The sequence below is a fragment of the Saimiri boliviensis genome, chromosome 5, assembly GCF_048565385.1.
Source record: "Saimiri boliviensis isolate mSaiBol1 chromosome 5, mSaiBol1.pri, whole genome shotgun sequence".
NCBI classification, from domain to species: domain Eukaryota; kingdom Metazoa; phylum Chordata; class Mammalia; order Primates; family Cebidae; genus Saimiri; species Saimiri boliviensis.
In genome coordinates this window covers 82,099,214-82,113,750 of record NC_133453.1, presented here as the reverse complement: position 1 = coordinate 82,113,750, position 14,537 = coordinate 82,099,214, and the positions used below count along the sequence as shown (strand labels likewise).

At 35.9% G+C, this 14,537-nt stretch overlaps 1 protein-coding gene across 4 annotated transcripts in view; it reads right to left on the bottom strand.

The window, feature by feature from the left end:
• Nucleotides 1–8,244: 8,244 nt before the first annotated feature.
• CYTIP (cytohesin 1 interacting protein) overlaps nucleotides 8,245–14,537 on the bottom strand; it is a 77,699-nt gene continuing 71,406 nt past the window's right edge. For all 4 annotated transcript variants that reach the window (XM_010330096.3, XM_010330107.3, XM_003921959.4 and 1 more), the window contains one exon: nucleotides 8,245–12,443. In XM_010330096.3, coding sequence (XP_010328398.3) covers nucleotides 11,977–12,443 — 467 coding nt within the window. In that variant the 3' untranslated portion in view covers nucleotides 8,245–11,976. The remainder of the gene's footprint in view (nucleotides 12,444–14,537) is intronic.

The following is a 14,537-nucleotide window of genomic DNA, read 5'->3' as shown; positions in this document are numbered from 1 at the left end:
TTGTGCCTTAATTGAAGAAGACCAAAGATTAACAGCAGAAACAACTGCAAACATCGTAGACATCTCAACTGGTTCTGCTTAAACAATTCTAACTGAAAAATTAAAGGTGAGCAAACTTTCCACTCAATAGGCGCCAAAAGCATTGCACTTACCAGCCGCAGACAAGAGCAGAGTTTTCTACAGAAATTTTAAACAGTTGGGATCAAGACCCTGAAGGATTTCTTTGAAAAATTGTGAAAGGCGATGAGACATGGCATTACTGATAATGATTCTATAGACAAAGTGCAATCAAAGCAACGGCTACCGAAATATAGAAGAGGTCGAGTCAAAGCAAAGTGGATGGGTCAAGAGCAAAGGACATGACAACAGTTTTGTGTGATACTCAAAATACTTTGCTTGTTGAATTTCTGGAGAGCCAAAGAACAGCTTAGTTATCTGTTGTTTACCTGTTTATTAAAGTGAGCTGAAGCTTTAACAGAAAAATGTCCAGAAAAGCTTCACCAGAGAGTCTTTCTCCACTACAACAATGCTTCATGCTCCTGCTCATTTCTCTCATTAAGAGTGTAATTTTGTGAGTTTTTATGGAAAATCTTATGGCATCTACCTTATATTCCTGATTTGGCTCCTTCTGATTGTTTTTTGTTTGTTGGTTTCTTAATCTTAAAAAGACTGTGAAGGGCACCCATATTTCTTCAGCAAATAATGTATAAAAGACTATATTGACATGGTTAAATTCACAGGAACCTCAGTTCTTTAAATGGCTAGTATTATGGCTTACAAAAAATGCCTGAAGCTTAGTAGAACTTACATTGAAAAATTAAGGTTTATATATATATTTTTATTTTTTAATTCCATTTTACCACAAAGTTTTTAAGTCTTGTCATACATTCATTATGGTAATTTTCTTAATTTTTCAGTTCACAATTTTTCTCTTTATCTATGTGTGATATGTTTTCCCACTAATGATGAGGATTTGATTTCAATAACAATTTTTTAAGTATACTTTTTTAAAGAGAAATTTTAGGTTGAGAGCACAGTTGGGTAGAAGGTATAGAGATTTTACATATATCTCTTGGCCCAATATACGCATATCAACATTCTCCACCAAAGTGGTACATTTATTACAATTGATAGACCTACCTTGACATATATCTTTATCACCCAAAGTATAGTTTATATTAGAGTTCACTCTTGGTATTTCACATTCTGTGTTTGGACAAAAGTATGATTACACATATCCAAATTAGAGTATCATACAAAATGGTTCCACTGCCCTAAAAACTCTCTGTTTTCCACGTATTTATCTCTCCCTCCACCCTAAACCCTAGCAACTACCAATCTTTTTATGCTGACCATAGTTTTACCTTTTTCAGGATGTCATATAGCTGGAATCATACAGGATGTAGCCTTTTCAGATTAGCTTCTTCACTTAGTAATATGCACTTAGGTGCATGTCTTTCCATGGCGTGGCAGGTCATTTTCTTTTAGCATTGAATGATATTTTATTGTCAGATGTAGTACAGTCTATTTATCCATTCACCTGCTGCTGGACATCTTGGTTGCTTCTGAGTTTGTAATTATGAATAAAGCTGTTATAAACATCCATGTACAGTTTTTTTTTTTGCATACAAAAGTTTTTAACTTTTTTGGATAAATGCCAAGGAATGTGATTGCTTCATCCTCTGGTGAAAGTATGTTAAGTTTTGTAACAAACTACCAAACTGTATTCCAAAGTGGCTTTGCCATTTTGTTTTCTGCTTAGCAAGGAATGCAAGTTTTTTTCCTCCACATCTTCACCAGCATTTGGTTTTGTCATGCTATGGATTTTGATCATTCTAATTGGCAGGCAGTGGTATCTCATTGTTTTTTTAATTTGCATTTTCTTAACTATATATGATGGGGGACATCTTTTCATATACTTATCTGCCATCTGTGTTTCTTCTTTGGTTTCAATTTAGGTTTTTGGCCCTTTTTAAATTAGGTAGTTCATTTTATTATTGTAGAGTTTGTATATATTTTGGAGAACAGTCCTTTATCAAATACACATTTTGCAAATGTTTTCACTCAGTATATACCTTGTTTTCTCATTCTCAATGATGTCTGTTGTTGAACAGAAGTTTTTAATTTTAATGAAGTCTAGTTATCAATTATTTCTTCCCAAGGACATCTAGATTTTCTTCTATGTTATCTTTTAGGAATATTATAGTTTTACATTTTATATTTAGGCATATGATCCATTTCAAGTTAATTTTGTGAAAGATGCAAGACCATATCCAAGTTCTACTTATCTATTTATTTATTTAATGTGTTGATGTCCATTTGTTCCAGCACTATTTGTTGAAAAACTATCTTTCCTCCATTAAATTGCTTTTGCTTATTTGTTAAAGATTAGCTGGCTAATTATAAAATTATCTTTCTGGGCTTTCTATTCTGTTCCATTAATACATTTGTCTATTCTTTAATCAGTACATTCTGTCTTGATTACTGTAGCTTTACAGCAAGTGTTGAACTTGGATACTGTGAGTACTTTGTTCTTAAATTTTGCATTGGCTATTCTAGGACTTTTGCCTTATATGCTTTAGGATCAATTTGTCAATATTCACAAATAAGTTGGTATTTTGATTGGTATTGCATTGAATCTATAGATCAAGTGAGGAAGAACTGATATTTTAACAATGACTCTGCACTGTAAACTTCACGAGTGCTTCACAGCCTACCCCTACTCCTACCTCCACTTACACGGAACAAAATGGAGTGCGCTACAGTTGTGTACTCTCCTTCCCCCAGGTCAATTAGGCTCTGAAAAAAAAATAATAGTAGGCCCTGATAAAATACTTTATTTTGAGGGTAGGGCTTGTTAAGAAGAACGGAGTTCTCTGGCTTTTTTCAAAATAGTTATTTTCCCCTCTGCTACTGAAAGTACAATAGATTTTTCTTCTCTATTCACAATGAGAATCTTGTAAAAGTCACAAAAATGTGGAAACAACCCCATAATAGGAACCTCTGGAATTTCTTACTCTCAGATTTGTCCACTCTCGGCCTCTAGCAATTTGTCAATTATACCTCAGGTTTTCTTACCCTGGTACTGGTTCTGTGGAGGTTTCCTCTGTTCCTGCCCTAGTCCATCATGATAATTCGCATCTGCCTGTCCTCAATTAGGGGGACAGTGATTTGTCCTGTGACCTCACTATTTTTATGCATCTAAAAAGAGTTGTGATTTTTCAGTTTGTAATTTTTTTTTTGTTGTTGTTGTTGAGATGGAATCTTGCTCAGTTGCCCAGGCTGGAGTACAGTGGTGCAATCTCGGCTCACTGCAACCTCTGCCTCCCAGGTTCAAGCAATTCTCTGTTTCAGCCTTCCAGGTAGCTGGGATTACAGGCACCTACCACCACACCCAGCTAATTTTTGTATTTTTAGTAGAGATGGCATTTCACCATCTTGGCCAGGCTGGTCTTGAACTCTTGACCTTGTGATCCACCCACCACAGCCTCCCAAAGTGCTAGAATTACAGGCATGAGCCACTGCACCGGCCATCAAATTTTTTACTTGCTGTTAAGACAGAGTTGTGACTTCCAACTTCCTTACCAGACCGGAAACCACAAGTCTGCCAATGATTTTGGAAAAAAATTTTGTTTATATTTATTTAAATTTTCTCAATTAATTCAAATACTTCATTATTCCACTGTGATATTTATTTTTCATTTTAATGTGTTTCATTAATTCAAATGTGCTTACTTTTAGTAAACTTTATTTTTTAGAATAGTTATATATTTACAGAAAAATTGTGAAGATAGCACAGAGTTCCTCATATTAGATGTGAATAGGGGAAACTGAGTGCAAAAATAGTTTGTATCCAGTTTTCCTGTTATTCACATCTAATTTATTATGGTACATTCGTTACAGGTAATGAACAAATATTGGCACATTATTAACTAAAGTTTACACTTTATTCAAAATTCCTTTTACTTAGAGTACTTTTCTGTTCCAGGTTGTCATCTAGGATACCATATTCTATTTAGTCATCATGGCTCCTTAGGTTTTTTTAACTATGACAGATTCTCACACTTGACTCGTTTTTTTATGATCTTGACAGTTTTGAGAAGTACTGGCTAATATTTTATAGAGTATCTCTTAATTGGAGTTTGTTCGGTGTTTTTCTCATGATTAGCCTGAAGTTATGGGTTCCGGGGGGGCAGCAAGAGGACCACTGAGATAAAGTGCCATTCTCACTACATAATATCAAGGATACATACTACCAACATAAACCTAAGGCAATTGATATTGATCTTGATCACCTGGCTGGAGTAGTGTTTGTCAGGTTTCTCTACTGTAAAATTACTTTTCCCCTATTATCATACTATACCTTTTGGAAAAAGATCAAAATATTCTACCCACTCTTAAGGAATGAGAAGTTCTGCTCCACTTCCTTGAGGGTGGAGTATCTACATAAATAATGGGAAAGTTTTCCATACAGAAGATTTGTCTCTTCACTCCATTTATTATTTATTCACTCATTTATTTATTTATATCACTATGGAGACATGAATGTATACTTATTTTTTATTTGGTGTTATAATTTAATACTGTTTTATTTGTTGTTCAAACTGTTTCATCTTTGGCCATTAGGAGCCCTTCTGGTTGGCTTCTATTTCCCTTTGACATATCTCAATCTTTATAAGGTTTCTAATACTTTATCACTTTCTGACATTATAAGATGCTGCAGGCCATTCTTGTATATTCCCTGCCCCCGACCTAGAATACACCATTTCTCCAAGGAACTCTGGTTTCTTTTATTGGGGAATGGAATTAGAAGCCAAGATCTTGGTCCTATGTGTGTTCATTGCTGCTAAAGTGTCATTACTTCTTTGACCTCTCAGCTGACAGAGCAAGGAAGTGTGTATAAATTAATTGATGCATACAGTGGTATCTATAAATATTTATGTACATAATCATTCATACTTTTATTAAGGTAATATTGAGTGCATTTGGATGTCTACAACCTAAACTCATTACCACATGGGTCAATCTAGCATTCTCTCTTACTTATCCGTAAACTTTGAACCCAACAATAAGAAATCTCCCATTATCTGCCATGAAGAATTTATTAATTCTTCAATTGCAATATACATTCATAGCAGTAGCAGAGTTATTAATCATATTCAAATGGAAAGCAAGTTTTCCTGTTAGAGTAGAATGTTTTTGTGTTATTTATTTTGCCTTTCATTTTATAAACTCCAATCATTTCCAGAGCTACTTGGCTCAGCATCTTTTTTTCCCATGCTCTTATGTAAGTTGTTTTATACATTTTTAATGCAGTTAGATTGTTTTTGTCACATTCTTCATTCTATCCTGGGATCCCCCAACCTCCTAAGTGGGCTTTTTGATGACATGCATGCATTAAGGATAATTCTTCATGCTGTAAAGTGCTATGGTTTTGATAAATGCATAAAGTCATGTATCCAAGATTATGATATCACACAGAGGAGTTTCATCACTATATAAAACTTACCAGTCTTCTTTCTATTCAACCATCTCCATGCCCTTTTCCCACCCCTAACCTCTTAAAACCACCCATATCTTTACTGTTGCTATAGTATTGCCTCTTCCATCATGTCATATAAATGAAAACATACAGCATTAGCCTTTTCAGACTAGTTTCTTTCACTTAGCAACATGCATTTGTGTCTTTTTATGACTTGATAGTTTGTTTTTTTTAGCTGAATAATATAACTGAATAATATTGCATCTTGTAGATATAACAATTTGTATATCCACTTTTTCTCACAGCCTATGATTTGTCTTTTGATTCTCTGAACAGCGCCATTAACAAAGCAAAAGTTTTAATTTTCATAAAGTCTAATGTATCAACTTTTTTCTTTCATAAATCATCCTTTTGAATACATCTAAAAACTCATTACCACGCCAAAGGAAATCTAGAATCTATGTTATCTTACTGAAGTGTTATAGTTTTGTGTTTTATATCTATGTCTATTACCCATTTTGAGTTAATTTTTGTGAAATGTATAAGAGCTTGTATATCTGACAGAACCATTTGTTGAAAACACTATCCTTTCTACATTTAATTGACTTTACTTCTTTGTCAAAGATAATTTACTGTATTTGTGTGTGTCTATTTCTAGGCACTCTGTTCTGTTCCACTGACTTGTCTGCCTATTATTTTGCCAATATCATGCTGTAATGATGATTATACTTTATATTAATTCTTTAAAAGGATATTGTGATTCCTCCAAATGTGTTCTTCAGTGTTTTTTTTTTTTTTTTGACAATTACATGTCTTTTGCCTTCCCATATAAACTTTAGAATTAATTTGTTGATGTCTACAAAATTTTGATTGAGATTACACTGAATCTACAGATATTGGGAAGAACTGAATTGTAAAACTATGGAGTCTTCCAATCCATGAACACTGACTGTCTATTTAGGGTTTTAGTTTACCATATAGAGATCCTGTAATATTTTGTTAGATTTATATATATTTCATTTTCTGCATGCTATCAATGTGTTTTCTTTTTTCAAATTCCAGTTGTTCATTATTGGTATGTAGGAAAGCAATTGATTTTTGTATGTTAACCTTGTATTTCATGACCTTGCTATACTCACTTAGCAGTGCGAGGATTTTTTGTTACACTGTTGATTCTTGAGACTTTTTACATAGACAACATATCATCCTCAAACAAAGACAGTTTTTCTTCCTTCTTTATTTGTGTGTCTTTTATTTCTTTTCCTTCCCTTATTTCACTAGCTAAGATTTTCATACAATGTAGAAAGAAGTGAGAGAAAATACATTTGCTTTGTAGCTGATCTTAGAAGGAAAGTGTGCAGTTTCCCACCATTATGATATTAGCTGTAGGGTTTTTGTAAATGTTCTTTATCAAGCTGAGGAAGTTATTCTTTATTCATAAGACATTTTTTTATATTCTTTCAAACTTCTATTTTCCATCAAGTCCTGATAATTTTGTGGTATCTCCTGACTATGCTCATGGCTGATCATTTCCTTTTGTGCTTTATAGTTTTGATAATAAATGTTTTGTTTATTTTCTATGTAAAATTTCCTACTATCCTCTGCTCAAAAAGATGCTCCTACCTAGAAATGGCAAACTTCAGTATGCCAATCACTATTCACTTAAATCCATTCAGATTCCATAAGTAAAATTTGAAAGCAAGTAACTAGTTCATTCTTTCTTATTCTTTTAAAATATTCTTTTATCATTTCATGCACCCAGGAGACAAAGTAAGAAGGCCAGAAAGTTTCTTAATCAACTTTTTGGCTAGTTATATAATCTTGACAAGGTTATTTCATTCCAGAATTCACTAATACTTCCATTTTTTTAATGTAAAAATTATTGCTGGGTATGGCGGCTCACACCCGTAATCCCAGCACTTTGGGAGGCTGAGACAGGAGGATCACAAGCTCAGGAGTTTGAGACCAGTCTGGCCAACATAGTGGAACACTGTCTCTACTAAAAATACAAAAATTAGCCAGCCATGGTGGCAGGCACCTGTAATCCCAGCTACTCAGGAGGCTGAGGCAGGAGAATCACTTGACCTGGGAGTTGGAGGTTGCGGTTAGCCAAGATTGTGCCAATGCACTCCAGCCTGGGCAACAAGAGCAAAACTGGGTACAAAAAAAATTATTATGACATACACTAATTTTTACTCAAGGGGGTTTAGAGACAGCTCAATACCCTTATATTATCAAGTCTGTGAACTCCTTGAATGCTGTTACCCAGACTAGGGTGCTCCCCGATCCCTACCTCCTAATGTTCATGACTTATGTAATCCCTGCTTCTTCAGTGTAGGTGGGCCTGTGACATGTTTCTAACAAACAGAACATGGTATAGTTGATAGGATGCTATTCCCACCTTAATGTTACATTATATGGCAAAGGTGATGGGAAATCACTTAAGAGGTTATGCTATATGGCAAAGGCAATTACATTGTACTATTTAAGACTCTTGTTTGCAGCCTCTCCCTTTTTCCTCTTCATTGTCTGCTTTGAAGAAGCAAGCTACTATAAATTATATGGCCACCAGGAAATGATTCTGACAACAACCTGAAGGAGCTTAAAGGTAAATCCTCCAACCAAGCCTCCAGGTAAGAACTCAACCCTGGGCAACAACTTAATTGCAGCTTTGTAAGATCCTGAGCAGATCTAGCTAACCTGTGCTCAGACTCCTGACCCACAGAAACTTTAAGATAATAAATATATTTTAGGCTTCTAAGTTTGTGGTGTTTTTTTTTTTTTTTTTTTTTTTTTTTTTTTTTTTTTTTTTGAGATGGAGTTTCACTCTTGTTGCCCAGGCTGCAGTGCAGTGGTGCGATCTCAGATCACTGCAATCTCCGCCTCCTGGGTTCAAGAGATTATCCTGCCTCAGCCTCCAGAGTAGCTGGGATTACAGGCATGCACCACTATGCCTGGCTAGTTTTTGTATTTTTAGTAAAGATGGGGTTTCCCCATATTGGTCAGGCTAGTCTTGAACTCCTGACCTCAGGTGATCCACCCGCCTCAGCCTCCCAAAGTGCTGGGATTACAGGCGTGAGCCACCACACCCCACAGTAATCTGTTAAATAGCAACAAAAAAGCTAATAATGCAAAGTCTCAAGTAAGTAGTGTCTTTTAAGGTCCTCAAAGAAGTACACGTCAAGAAGTCACCCAGTTTTTTTAAAAACAATTATTTCTTTTATGGTAGAGAGAAATGCAGGGGGAGAGACAGAGAGAAAGAGAGAGAAAAAGTTCTGACACTGAAAAATAGCATTCTTTGTTTCATAAAGGCATCAAATTTTGATTTTATAGCCCATAGGTATGTAAGGAAATGAATATAAAATAACAATACTTTTATGATCTAAAGGACTCAATATAGTTACGTATTACTTACTATTTTTAGTATGTGTACATTCAAAAATGCCTGTACTTTGTCATCAATACACACAAACTATATCCAATTTTGATATCTTCAGTACAAACTGGGATTTTTAAATGCTATCTGTATCATGCACTTAAAACACAAAATTATCAAAAAGTAGAAAGTAATAAATAAAAGTTCACTTCTAAAAATATATTCCTAATCTGTTTGTTATGGTGGTGTTCTTCAGCTCCGTGATAAAGTAATTCCCAATCCACTTGATTCAAATTTGGTTTACCAAATGCTCTTCTGGAAAAATGCATTTTCATAACAGGTTGTCAATTAATGTAGTTCACCAGTATTACATGTTTGACAACTTTCAGGTTAAAAAAACACTTTTCCATTTTTTCCCCAGTAAATTATATCAGAATGAGTCACTATGCACCAGAAGTTTCTTCTAAAGCCCCACTGAGGTCATACATTTTTCTGAAAAGCTATACTGTGAGAAATTTGCCCACATTTCCACTAACCAAAAGCTAGTTTCCTCACAGCTTGTGAACATATAAAACATGACATACCCTTCCTTCCTGTGTTTTGGTTAACCAGTATTTTTTCTTTATCTCAGAACATACCTCAACTCTAATTCTTACTGCAAACTAAAGTGACCCTTGCTCCATCCCTTCCTTGCCCCTTTTTTTGTGTTTGAGGTCTACTATCATACAGCAGTATTACATTTCTGTATCAAAGTTACAAGAAAAGCAAATGATCTGTGGTCTGTTTTCCCGTATGACCTATGGCAGTTTTCAAAGCATTTTTTTCACCTTGTAGAAGATTTCAAAGTCATCTTTTCTCAAATAAATGTGGTATTTCCTTCCCTGGACTTTGTGAAACAGGATAACAAGAAATGCTGAATTCATGTAAGTAAACCTTTAACAGGATGATTCTAGACTATGACGAGAAATAAGCAATATCAGTTGAATCATAACTGGTTCGCAAGCTCTTGTTGAAAATAAATGCATTGCTAATCATGTAGTTATTAAAGAACCTATATCTGAAAACTTTTGTATGAGGGACAAGAGAAATGTTTGTTTAGCTATTTACCAAAAGAAATACACTTATCTATGCAGTATCTACAATTGTATATTTTAAGTATTCCTGTTGGGTGGAATAAAAAGTACTGTGATGATCACTGAACAGAATCAAAAGAGTAAAGGATATCTAAAACAGACTACAGCAAGGAAGAACTGACTTACTGACTTACAACTTCAGCCCTGCCACTGACTAGCCTTGTGACCCTGAGAACGATTCCAGATTCCTGCCTTCTTATCTGTATGCCTAACACATACTATATAGTGATTGTGAGGATCACACATAAAGTGTCTCTAGCCAACTAGGTATTCAGTAAATGGTAGACAGGATTGCTGTTGTTTCTGTGAAAGGTGTCTCACTCTGCCTTTCATATAAATGACTCTCATGCAGAACCCACTGGATGTTTCAGTTCAAGAGTTAATAGAAGGCAGGTCCCAAATATAAATCTTATAATACTTTATCATTTATTTCTTCTCCTACATGCTAACTACCCATTTTTTCTTAGAATAATTCATTCCTTCATCAGAAGTTTACTTAAATTTAGTAGTCCTACTTAAAGTGTTTCTATTTCTCTCTCTCTCTCTCTCTCTCATACACACACACACACACACACACACACACACACACACACACAAAGAAAGAGAGAACTTAAAATCAGTAGACTATTACATAGTCCATATTGTCTACTCTAGAATATAGGTAATGAACAGCTGTGCCACCAGAACACATAATTCATAGACTTTAATGGATATTAAATAAAACATAGAGTAATTAAAAGGCTAGAAGTAATGTGATACTAACATAACCAACAGGCAAAAGGCTGCTGAGGTGATGGCTATTTAGAATACATGATATAAAGTGAGAAGTAACGTGAAAAAAATCTGCAGGAGTAAAATCCTTTTCCCAACTCTCACATTTTGGATGTTAGACATTTGTAAAATATATATATATGAAGCTGTAGGATTCAGAAGGTTCTAGACCTACCATTAACATTCAGCAGAACAAAAGTTGAATGGAGCAAAAAGCATGACCTCCTCACCCATTTTGTTTACACTGACTATAAAAAAGGCTTTATTAAGATCTTTGTCAGAACCCATCTCAGACCACATCTTTCCAGGGTTCTCATGAATGAATGTTTTTTTGTTTTGTTTTGTTTTTTTCTTTTGAGACGGAGTCTTGTCTGTCACCCAGGCTAGAGTGCAGTGGTGCGATGCAGTCTTGGCTCACTGCAACCTCCACCTCCCGGGTTCAAGCAATTCTCCTGCCTCAGCCTCCTGCGTAGCTGGGATTACAGGCACGCACCACCACACCCAGCTAATTTTTGTATTTTTAGTAGAGATGGGGTTTCACCATGTTGGTCAAGCTGGTCTCGAACTCCTGACCTTGTGATCTGTCCGCCTTGGCCTCCCAAAGTGCTAGTATTACAGGTGTGAGCTACCACACCCGGCTGACCCCTCCTACTAAGTCTTATACTTTCCACTTTATTGTCACTGTAGATGTGAGAAAGGGCTGATGGTCATCTTTGTTTACAAACCATCACAGTTTTGAACAAATTCAAAATCGCCTATTATTAAGCCTCCTCAGGAGCTATTGGGCATAAACAAACCTAAGATTTTATAACCCACCAATTATCCTATGGAAGATAGTCCGGATTATTATATTCTGCTACGCCTTTATTCATGCTTGACTCCAAAAACTTGTCAATTTTTCACAAGGATAATCTAGAAAATAAATATTAGTTTTGCTTTCACAGACAGCACTGAAATGAGTAGGCACTTGCAGCTTTGTTATATTGATTAACTTATTATTTAGTTTCCCTGTCTGCTTAGAACTTGTAATGTTTGGGTTGAAAAAACAATTTAAGAAGCAAAAACTATGACACAACAATTTAAATAAAGGTGACTATTGCGGTCAAATGGGATGTCAGTTTTGCAATTCATCTGCACTTTCCCACCAAGCTGAGATCTGGGTGAGTCCAGAGATACTTGTGAAATAAGCTAATTTGAAAGGACACCACAATCCGTCAAAAGCGACTTTCTTCCTCTTCCACAGCACGATGAAGGCCAGGGATAAATTTCAAGAGTTGCTTTCGGACACTTCCTTTTCTGTTCTTCCGGGGCAGGGTCCCAAACATGCTTGAGAAGTTGCCCTCCCACAAGGGAGACATGGATCCGCTGCTGGTGTTACTGATGCTTCGGGTCTTCCTTGAAGATGACCTCCTCAGAAAATCATCCCCTTCCTTGGGGATAAAGCACTCATCATCTGTGCTTGTCTGCCGACTGAAGGCACCCCTGCTGCAGTCCTCAGACACACACATCTGGTAGCCATCTTCACTGTCCATCGTCATGGAGCTTAGCCAGCTCTTACAGCTGCTCTCACTGGATAATCGATTCCGGTCCACAAAGGCTGGTCCTGGCCCAGGCAGGGGTCCAAACAAAGACGATTCATCTAAGTCCATGCTTTCCAAACTTGGGCAGTTAGCTGCATCACCTAGAGCAGAGAGAACAGTCTACTGTGACATGGATCTGTTTATCACTCCTTACAAATAAATACACTACATCAAAACTTCTCTTTGAATGACACAAGAAAGAGTAACGGTGAAAAATACTTCTCACTGAGCTTTGGTTTGCATGAATAAATGACTGCTAATGAGGCCATTTGGTAAACCTTATAGTAGGGTTTCCCGAACTGTTGTTCAAAAATTGTAATATTAGAGTGAATTTAAACAAGATGTTTCATATGACAACAGTGCAACCCAACTGACAGTCCACCAGTGTGACATGTGAATCTCCAAAATGATCATTTTGTACATTTAAATAACCCTGAAACCTTTTTAAAATTCTCAAAGAAATGGGGTTCCATACAATAAATATTAGTTTTGGGGAAATGCTATCAGGATTTTCTCCATTCAGTTTCTCTGATTCTTAGGTACTTTTTCTTTCTTTCTTTTTTTAGATGGAATCTCTCTGTGTCACCAGGCTGGAGTGCAGTGGCGTGATCTCGGCTCACTGCAATCTCCGTCTCCCAAGTTGAAGCGATTCTCCTGCTTCAGCCTCCCAAGTAGCCGGGACTATAGGCGTGCACAACCACACTCAGGTAATTTTTGTATTTTTAGTAGAGACAGGGTTTCACCATGTTGGCAAGGATGGGCTTGATCTCTCGACCTCCTGATCCACCCGCCTCAGCTTCCCAAAGTGCTGGGATTATAGGCATGAGCCACGACACCCGGCCAGTATTGTCTTTTAAAAATAATTCTAAAATTATTATAAAATTATTTGAAGTATATAGAAAACAGTTATGAAACAGGTAATTCAAAAGTGTCTCTTAGAGAAAGGATTTGTGAAATCAAATGTATCTCCCAACCTCAATATTACAAGTTCCTTTTTGGAATACTTAAATTCTCTGGTACCCAGCAACCATCCCTGTCCTCAAGTAAGTAATAATTTATTTGAAGAAATTGAATTGTATCTGCTTGGCTGAATTTTTTCCATTGATCCTTTATAACCTACATCTGGCTCTTCAAACTCAAATGTTGATCACATACCACCACCTTGTCCATACTGCCCTCCCTGCTTCCACACTATCTGAGTTGGTTGGAATCTTGTGAAAGACAGAGAGAGAGAGAGAGAGAGAGAAAAAAAAAAAAAACTTGTAATATCAGCCTTGGAAAAATATAATTAGTAAGTGACTCTGCTTCAGAAGAATGGTTTTATTTTGTGCTAGTTATCTTTACTGCTGCTCTCTTTTGTCCTTGGTTGGTAATATAAAAAGAAACTTTTTTCACATGATTCGCAAGGTTGAGTACAGCCAGCCCCACAGTGACTAATCGTAATGCCTTCCTTTTTGCTAATACAACCTACTTCATTTCACCTTGCAATGAGTGATCAATTTCTTTTGGCTAGAGAGCAACTGCCTTATAGAATCACATGCCATGGGTGTTTACTATACATCTAGAAAAAGCAGAACTCCCTCAATCGCTCAAAAAATGTGTACAACAATGACTTTATGAGGATCCTGACCTAACAATGTTGTCTATACAAGGCTGTTCCTGTGGAACTCCAGGAATTTCTACATTCACTGGGCCATTCAGGATGCTCCAGAAGTGAAAATGAGGCTAAAAGGCCCTCATGTCTAAAGAAAGCAAGGAGGTGGCTGAATTTACAAGGCCATTAAGAAGTTTTTGTATTAAATATTTCTGCCTCTCTAAAAAACTTCACTCCCCCAAAAAAATCCATTACAAATTTTTTAAAAATATCAAATGAAGAAGTAACTTGTACATAAGTTTCAAACACTTCAATTAAAAAAATAAATAAATACACAGAGCTTCATCCCAAAACTCTAAGCCATAAATTAGTAACTAGTTAAGGATTTTTATCTTTTCAGTAAACAAATGGATTATCACTTTTAACAGATATTCTAGGTTAGAAACTTAAGCTTGGTGCTATCTAAAGAGAAGATAACCTATATTTCATACCCACATAGTGGTTTCAGTGAACTATTTGTACATAAAAGTTCATTCCTTTGGTTACATCTGTCACACAGCAAATAGCAAATTAACACATTTTAAACTCAATCTTTCCCTTA